General features: G+C 39.4%; 1 protein-coding gene across 6 annotated transcripts in view; it reads left to right on the forward strand.

Moving 5' to 3' along the window:
• ZNF385B (zinc finger protein 385B) overlaps nt 1-9847 on the forward strand; it is a 165459-nt gene that overhangs the window by 106575 nt on the left and 49037 nt on the right. For all 6 annotated transcript variants that reach the window (XM_008634718.2, XM_017735810.1, XM_017735814.1 and 3 more), the window contains one exon: nt 2458-2588. In XM_008634718.2, the coding sequence (XP_008632940.2) occupies nt 2458-2588 (131 nt within the window). The remainder of the gene's footprint in view (nt 1-2457; nt 2589-9847) is intronic.

Raw genomic sequence — 9847 nt, forward strand, 5'->3', positions numbered from 1 at the left:
AGTACAAAGAAGGTTGCACTTTTTTCCAAGAGGATGCTTAATTGGTTTTTAATTTTTAAAGATTTTATGCCAAATGCTTTCTGTACATTGAATAAGGATAGCATCGGAAAAGTAACTTTGATTTCAAATGTCAGTCACAATTTAAGTCTGTTCTGTTTTGGGGGGTTTTTTTCTTAAAAATTGAGTTAAAATATGTAACCATAGCTTCACTGAAGTACGTTTATGTAAAGAGAGGACAGGTCTTCTTTAACTTCATGGATCTTTAATTGCTTATGAACTTCAAAGAGAAACTTGCAGAAGTTAGATTGATGATGGCCCTTTAGGTAATTGAATACAGCATAGTTCCTGTTTGAATGCAACTCTGAAATCCAAATTATGTAAATCTACTGTTCAGAACCAGCTAGTAGAAATAATCATCATTTTTGCAGTTGAAGATACTTTCTTTGGATAAATTCTCTGACACACTGCTTTCCTATTGATTCATTCATTTTCCATTATGGATATGAATAAGACACTATAGGCGTGTTAGCCTTTAGCTTTTTGAGGTTTGTGACTCCACTTGAATAAGCTTTGACTTACCATTACTTAGGCACAACTGTCAGTTAGTTTCATGGGCTTACGCAGGAACAAACCTGACATTTATGAAAGTATTGGGATAGAAGAAGGGAGAAAATATTTTGGGAAAGTTTCTCAGGCATATTTTTCCTTTCAAGTTGTGCAGATCATTTGGGATGGTGTGAAACAATTCTCTCTCCATAGCATAGAACGGTTGTTGGCTATGGTCATTGACCCGTCTTTGTGCAATCATCATGGTTTTCCTATAGAAGAAAAAGAGAATAGATTATAGCCTGCTATTCATCTGCTAGACCATAATATAATGTTTACTGTGCTGCAGCTGGGATCAAAATGACTGTCTCTCCAGCATCAACAAAATTTGGGCTCAGGGCTAGTTACAAGTGTTTGGTCATCCAAAAAATCCATGCAGCTCCATCTGGCTTCTGAACTTAACTTTCCTCTTGGATACTGTAAGATAGGTTTGAAATTGGGACTGTGGAGGTAGCGCAGTGAAAAGGATGAAAATGTCTACTCTGCCTTCGGTTTTGTGTGTCCTTAACAGGCAGAAAGGGAGATCCCGTAATGGAAGACTGGTGCTCAGGAAGCCAGTATAGATTGCATGGTATTTTGCAAGTGGATACAAATGATTCGATTTTGTGGCAGAAGAGAAGGAAAATTGCTTGTTTACTTTTCTAACCCCCTCCTTCTGGCTCTGTCTCAGTCCCCCTCCCCTCCCTCCTGCCCATCCCCTTCCTGGCTGGGTTAGGAAAGCTCAGAGGACTTCCATGAGAAAAAGCTCAGGTATTGTGTAAGCTGTGCTTGAGACAAGGGAAGCTCCTAAGAGGCCTGTTATGCTCCCAGCTGCTGGTCACTGATGAGTGGAAGAAGGAGGTAATTATGGAGAAATTGTGACAGAGGAGAGACAGAGAGTGACTCACCATCCTTTAGAGGTGTGGGACACTTATGTTCCACTGCCTGCTCTGTCAGTGTTGAATTATTTATTCAACCCAGGAAGGAGACACTGAGATTTTTATTTTTTTTTGCACTTCGTATTTCAATGAGGAAAATTTTATTTGAAATCTATTTTGTATGATTTCAGGGAGAAAATACTCCCATAGGCATAGCTGGGAGCTGTGTACTAGGCACACTTACTGTGTGAATAGGGCAGATAGCTAGTTAAAAATGAATTTTTGGACGTCTAGGCCTGCCCATTCCTTTGGGATCTTGCTGGGCAATGGTTCTTAAGTGTATACGGAAAAACATTTAGCATACAGATTCCTGGAAAGCTTTTGTTTGGAGAGCTCCAATTTAGAAAATGCTAGTTAGCATTGCATGTAAAGAATTATGTTCATTGATATGCTAGCTGATTATTTAATTGTTGGCTGTTTTCTAATATTTGCCTTGCACTGTAAAAAAGGCAGTTTTTTAGATGTTAGATGAAATGGTGTTTGTGTAGCACCTGATCGTTAGTCAGAAGAGGGAAAAATAACACACAGATCACTATTTGGAAACAAACCTCTGGATTTCTGCATACATGTATTGTCTGGGCTGGCTGATCTAGTAGGCAACCGTGAATTGCAAAAGCATCTGACTTTCATGGGCACCCATCCTGGCCTTTTGGCACAAGAAGAATTTTTCAGCTGTAGAAAGGATTTATTCTACCTGCCAGTGTGATTTATATACCATATGTCTTCTCTTCAGCATCTGAGTATCCATGGCCATAGGGAAGTGCTCTGCCTCATCTGTACTGTGTGTAAATAGGTTCCTTTTAATGATATTAACTCCTACAGAGCCTTTTCATCATCCCCTGTATAATTTTTTCTTGGCAGTTGTGTCAGCTATACTGTGTGTGTTGCAGAAAGGAGAATACCATGAATTCCTGGTTTTGTTTGCTCTTGGCAGGCACTACTACACTTCCCACCCTTGTGCGTACACCTACCTTGATGATGCAGCCTTCCCTGGATATCAAACCCTTTATGTCCTTCCCTGTGGACAGCAGCTCTGCTGTTGGATTCTTCCCAAATTTTAACACAGTAAGTAAAGGTGTTTCCACATTTAGTTTCAGTGTATGCTTTCCAATCTGGTTCTAATATCAGTGTTGAAGCTGCCTTAAAACAGTGCATTGCTTACACAGTTCTAGGGAGCCCTTTTTTTCTGTGCCATGGTGGTTGCTTTTCCCCTGTATGAAAGGCTTGGAGTGGTGTCCAGCCTTCTCACTGTGAACGGGGATGACTGGTTTTTAGCTTGGTCTATTGAGCTGGTCTTTGCACATTGGAAAAAAACAACCCTATGCTATGATAGAGATTTGAGAAGCAATAGAAAGATTTGGAGCATTTGTCTGTACATGTGTATTTCTATATGCTGGAAACAAGAAAAGCTAATGGAAAGACAGATATGACAGGTACGACATAGATCCTACACTGCTGGGAGTCAGCCTAGGTCTAATACAGCCAGGAAGGCAACTCGAGGATATTGTTATTTCTGTATCATTTCAACACTAAAGGGTAAAACTGCACAGCCAGCCAATGTGAAAAATGTGAACCTGTTATTTTTGCTTTATGGTAAAGCATTTTGGGGGTTTTTTTACAACAAAAAAACTATTGCCAAAATAATACTTCTGTGGTTCTTCATGTTTATCAGAGCACCAATAACAAAAATACTCTCTTCTGTAGTTCTCGCTTTTTTATCAGCTCATAAAAAGGCACTGAGTGGTATCAAAATGATTGTTTGCCACTGCACTTTATCATTAGTGTAAGTGTTTAAGCTAATGGCAACAGGAAGCAAACTGCTGAGAGTAATTTCTGCCCAGTGGGTTTGTAGGTGACTGTCAGCTGAACTTCTGCACATTTCACTTCTCACCGTGGCTGGGGGAGGTGGAAAGGGAAGCGGTGTCATCACCACCAGACAGTAACCAGCTGAACCTCTGCCAAGTGTTTGCTTCACAAACTAACCTTCTGTCTGAAATTAAAACAACAGCATTATTTTTCTTCATGCCTTGCAAATACACCTTGCTGACAGGCCGTGTGCTACAGCACGCAGTGATGTGGGGTGGTTGTGAGGTAACTTATGAACCAGCTTCTCTCCTGTGTCAGCAGCCCAGCATATAACCAGTAACAAATACCACTAATTCATTGCAAAACATGTATGCGAAAATTGTGCATTTATCAGGGAGATGTGGGGATGTGCATCTGCACAAAGATAAAAAAGATTTTTAAAAATCCAGGAGCATTAAAAGAGCAGGCCCAAAACTCAATACTGTATTAAGAAAGCAGTGTGTCATTTGCATATCTAGGCATGATGCATTCATATTAATTTTCCACCCTCTTCCTAATACTCTCAGGAATTTTATTTGTTACTGATTTGTCTGCTTTTCAGTTGCACAGGTTTTCTAGATAAGCTTTTTCACCGAACTGTTCATTAAGACTCAGAGAAACTTTTCTTTAGAGATGTAGTTTTAGAGTCAACCAACCATTATTTGCTTCCTGGTGGTATTACTGAATATCGGAGTCGCAGTAGCCTCTAGAGGCAGATTAATTTGGATATTTACACTGGTTTTGCCTAGTTTATATTTATCTGGGTTACTTTTCATTTGCCTAATTCCTGGTGTGTTTATCCTTCACAACTGTCATTCCTCTCCAAACTTCTGTAGGTTTTATTAAAAAATAGACCTGGGGTAATTGGCAAACATTGTCAGCTTGGTGTCTGCTTCCTCCCTTGAAATTCTTGATAATTACATAAAATCATGCTGGTGTACACCACAGATATTGCATGTTTAAGCTCTTTATTTTGAGAAACAGTGGTTCAGGTTCTCTATTTCTAATTTGCAGACTTTGCCATTTATCTTGCAGGTATTGATTTTCCGTAAGAGTCTTTCACAATGCACTTCAAAGCTCATTGGAAAACTAAATCTTTCATGATTATCTACTGGCAGGCACAATGAATGCCAGCTGTCATGCACTTCCTTTATTTCTAACTTAGCACAACCTGTGCAAATGTAGATTTCTAGGTTTATGTATATATAATCTTTTTTTTTTCCCCACTCTAAAGTGATGGCAATAGTATGTAAAAGTGTCTAAAAACCATTTTTCCAGAAGATAATTTTGAGTCATAGAAGCTAAATCCAGTTGATCCATAACATATGCATCATCCACAGAGCCACAATCTTTCATCTTATGCAGGAAACGAATATTAGAATGGCCAAAAAAGCCATTATTTGTTTTATGAGTCAGTCAGGAAATCTATGCACTTCATTCAAAGGAGGACTTATCAAGGACTGCAGACAGGGAAACCTCCAGTGTGCTTCCCTTCATCTCTTTGCCTTCCGAAGGACTGAGGGGACCCTGCCAGGGTGCTGGTTGTGCTTGCATGTGTTCACTGAAGGTGGCAAAAAGAAACGGTCTGAGACAAAACTTCTTTGGATCCACCTGCATTTTCAATGGCTGTGAGATACAGAAACATTTTTCTAAACTTTGCCAGGAGGTGGTTTCTAATTTAACATCAGTGGCCTTAAAGAAGAAAAGTTTCTGCATGGGAGCCTAATACAATAACTACCAGGGCAGAAAAACAAGGTAAAATGTATTAACTACAAACATCTTCAAAGGAACACCCCCTACAGTTTTTCCCCAAAAGAACTTCTCTTATTTATGGAAACATTTAAAATCTGGGGTAAACCCTTTCTTATTTAGTTAACTTTGACAGTTTTCAGTTCTGAAAACATCTGTGATTCTCTAGATAAAACATTAGTGTTCCCATTTTGTTTGTGGAAGTGTTCTGATCACTAGCTTCTCTCCACATGGAGTCTTCCAGCTGAAGCACTGAGCAGACCCTGATTTTGTAAAAGAAATGCCTACCCCAATCATATCTTACTTTCTTGATGGAATTGTGTGATTTAGTTTTAACTGTCTCCCTTTTGTTTCTCTTTAAATCATTATTAGTTCTAAATATGCTATGGATATATGTATAGTAATTGTCAATTCATGCGTCAATTAAATTTGCCTTTGTTCATTAGGACTTATTATATAGGAAAAATTATTTGGGGAATGATTGTACTATCTCACTGGATACATGTCTTTATTCCTCAGTAAGGGGAATAAAGCTTTTTTGTTTCAAGAGATCAGCCAGAAGGGGATCTTGTAAGGGCAGAATGAAGGATTCCAAGCAACGAGGGATTGCAGAATAGGTGCTGTCTTCCGTGGTCTTTTCATATCAGCAGCAAGTAGTTTTGTCAGACCAGCAGAGGCGTGATCAGACTGTCAGGGTCTGAACCTGAGTTGCTGCATGGAAGGACAAACCCTCTCCCAGAAATGCTGCAGCAGTGGATCCAAAGGTGACATCATGTTTGTCCTGGCATCAAGTTCCAAATGCTCTTGCTGAATACCCCTCTGTCTGAAATGCAGAGCTTGAATCAAATTATCAGTTATTATTACTTAAAGTGTTCTTGTTTATAAAAAACTGGGAAACCTCATTATAGGAACTTCCCATATTGGTATTTCCAGTTTGGGATGGATGTGGACCAGAAGGTATTGTTTATACAGAGTTCTTTTTCAGCACACTGAAATGACTCTAAAGATGCCTTAACAGGTTAATAACTTGCATTTTGATTACATGTAGAAATATGTAACTCAGATCTATAGTCAGTGGAAATCAAAGTTAAGATTACTGTGGTCCCCACTGTGTGTTTATTATAACAATACAGAAGTTTACACTCGCTGGCTTCCACCACACAGCTTCACTTTCTGTACCATTCTTTCTCTAAAACCTCACTGATTCTTTATCTCCTGTCATCCATCTTGTGTACTGAATGATGAAAGGATACTTTGTGATCAAATCATGGTACATGGGCTAAAGTGGCTGAAAGCCAGGATTTGTCTTGCAAGATCAAGATCTCTTTATGATCACGGTCTTCATCTCCCTATATAAAGATTGTGTACTCCCCAAAAAAAGACATCTCAAAACTCCAGCGTATTCTGCCTTGTCCTGAAAGGAGAGCAGCACAACGTGACTCATATTTAGTTGAAGTGGTACAGCCAGGGACCCGTCAGTCTGCACAAAAACATTATCAGCAACTTCTCAGATTCTATCACCATAGAAAATAATCAGCAATTCATATGCTTCTTTCTGAGTCTGTTACGGCCTCAGGGGTAATCAAAGATTAGAGCATCTCTTGTAGCTTTCACATTAGTGAAACATTTTGCATCTAACTAGCCCATGATTGGTTTCTAAATGCTAGTTCATACCCTTCATGTTTTAGAGGACACATGGGTTAATGTGGCCTAGTTATTGCTTCAGTGTCTATTTCTCTTCAAGTAGCTTTATGCTGATTCTTTATATTACAGTTCTCTCAGTCCCCTTGCAAAGTGGACCAGAGATATTTTACATCTGCCAGTGAAGGTGAGCCAGCTGGAATGTGCTACAGGAAGGGAAGAGGAGCTGACTAGTAACTTAGTCAGAAATTTCTGACTCTTCTCCAACATTAGCCCTGCCTGGGCTAAGTATCCCTGGCCTACCCCCAAGACAACTACTGGGAGGAACTAATTTGCTCTTTCCTCTTCTGCATTTTCAATTATTACCCACATTTTTGTTTGCTGCCTGTCTCTTTCTCATTTGAAGGGCCCAGTAATCACCAAGGCAGAAGCCAAGTTCAGCAGATAAGAGCACAGGGCACTCGTATCACCAGCTTCACTCGCCCTTCTGCGCCAAGTGCCTCTTCGCCTTTGGCAGGATGCTGTGGCTTGGGAGCTTTCTCTTTCCTTCGCAGGGTCTGAATTCAGCCACTTAACAGTGCCAAAGTATGCTTTGCAGCACAGGATTGTATATGGCAGGAAGAGATTACAAATGCAGCCAACCGGATGGTGCCAGTCCGTTATCTATGGTCCTTTTTATCCAAGTACCCTGTCCCTGTGCTCTGATTTCCCCTTTTCCCTTTCATGGAATGCTGGAGGGAAGTGACCTTTTCTGATCCTCTCCATCTGACTCCAGAGAGGAGGTGAAATTTTTTAAGAGCCATACTTTACACTCATTAACAACACAGAAAGGAAATTCAAACAATTGACTTAGGAGAAGTGTTTTTCAGTGTAGCTGGATATTTTTCTGCAGGATTTTCATTAGTTGGGGTTTTTGTAATTAAGAAATTGTAAGGTTTTTCTTACAAACCTTTTATACCCTATTTTATAGTCATGCAGGCACAAAAGGACTTCAGGTTTGCCTTTTATTCCTGTTTTGAAAACTTAAAAACATTCCTATTGCACTTTTAGTTCTTACGGTTATAAAAGTTCATATTTTTCAAGTCATAGCCAGAATCATCCAATTGACAACATGAGGAGTCATCCTATTGCCATTTATTAAGGGAATAAAAAAGTATAGGTGTTTTCTGAGATAGAGGTGAGGACAGCAGAAGTTCAGGGACCACATAATAAAGCCCAGGATTCTGTCAGCACAGAACTCTGTTCTGTGACTAGTCTTTGCTATCTCCTCTCCAAGCACCTGGCTACAGAGCCCCTTTACTCTCCATGTCGTCATCTTCTCAATTTTCTGTTGTCCTCCCTTTCCTTTGTATCCTTACGCATTTTTTATCTAGCCTGGAATCCCTCTTTGTCTTTCTATGGCTTTGATGCAAAGCAGCAGAGAAATCTTTCAACTGTGGTAGAAGTTTTTGGAAAAATTCTTCTTAGCCTATGGAAGCCCTGAAAAGTATTTGTTGAAGGTGGTGTATTTTTCCCACAAAATATGTGAGTCTTTTCCTGAAACTTTAAAAAACCACTGAGCTTGAAGAAAACACCTGGTGAGACACACTGAGTAAGATAGGGGGAAAAAGCTGCCAAAAGCAGAGAGTTCTCAGTTGACTTTTGACAGATTTTATGGTTTCTGGTATTTTAACAGAAAGATGCCAGTTCCCTAGTTCCTGTCAGGAATCTCTCAAAGAGCATCCCTGTTAAATTGGTGAGCCTAAATAAGCACTTTTCTACCTCTTTTTCTAGTCTATCATACATACCGTTATGAGGGGGGAAAAGTGTTTATTAAAATAATACAGTCAGGCTTTAAGGGAGAATCTCTTCAAATATTAATTAGCTTATAGATTTTCCTGTTGCTTTTGTATTTTCTTGAAGAGGAATTGGATGGATGAGCTTCCTTCTCTCAGTTTCCAGATCAGCAGGCAGATAGGAAACGCTGTCTCTAAGGAGAAAGTGTACTAGCATGCACTGATGAAGAACAGAAGTCACCAGGTGCAGAAGCCTTTTCCTACCCCTTTGTAGGAGTTTGGCATCAACAGTGTGGATTTTGAAAATGGTTCCTAAATTGCTGCATTACATGCATTATTGCATGTAAAAGTAATTAGGTCATCACCCTAATTCTTTAAAGAGATACAATTTCTATGTACAAATCCTGCACTTCGCTGAGTACTCTGGAAAATCTGTTCCTTGGCTATGTGGTTTATATCTTTCTTAACAGAAAGCTTGGAGTTACTCTTCCTAACATTTAAGCAATATTTATTTATTTCCTAGTCAGCTTATTTATTTTCCTCGTCAGCACAGGAAAGCTCAGAAACCTTCTTCATTGACTTGCTTTCTTCTCAAGTTAGTAGTATGTTCCTGACACAAGAAAGCTTTTAGAAGAGAGAGGGCTGTTATTCATAAATATTTTAGCCATTAGGTGACTGAAGGATGTTTTGCACACAGACTGTGATGAAAACATCTCCCCTCAAAGCAAGCAGTCTCAGAATTGTAGTTCAGGACAAGTAACACGTGTTGTACCACTCTGCTTACAAAGATTTTGCTGGTTTCTAATTACAAGCCTAAGTTCTACAAGTTCTAAGCAAAATTCTAGAGCAGCTTTAGAGAAAAGTAATTCTCCCTATGTCTGATGAAGTGGCTGCTTTTGCAGCATCCTGTCTGTACACGTCTAGCTTTCCTGGCCTGCCTTACACCTTTGTCACGCATTTTCCATGAGCAACTGAGAATTGCTGCAATAATTATTAATATATTATAAAAATGTAGCTAAAATTTAATTCTTTTCATATTCATTCCTTCTGAATGTGGGTGTACTAGTGGTCTTTTATTCTAAATACAGTCAATTTTATGACAATCTGAAGGCACTGTATTGCAGTTTAAAGCCACAGTGTGAAACTTGTCTTTCCTTTGCATACTTGGAAACCAGCAATACCCAGGTTTGGAGCACCAACCAGTTCATTTCAAGTAACAGAGCAAGGTTGATTTAAAGAGCTGTGCCTTTTGGACCAACCTTCTCTATATTCGATAGGTCTGTTTTCACCATGAACTTCAGGTGCTTCCCCAAA

The sequence above is a fragment of the Corvus brachyrhynchos genome, unplaced genomic scaffold (assembly GCF_000691975.1).
Source record: "Corvus brachyrhynchos isolate BGI_N302 unplaced genomic scaffold, ASM69197v1 scaffold255, whole genome shotgun sequence".
In the NCBI taxonomy this organism is placed as follows: Eukaryota; Metazoa; Chordata; class Aves; order Passeriformes; family Corvidae; genus Corvus; species Corvus brachyrhynchos.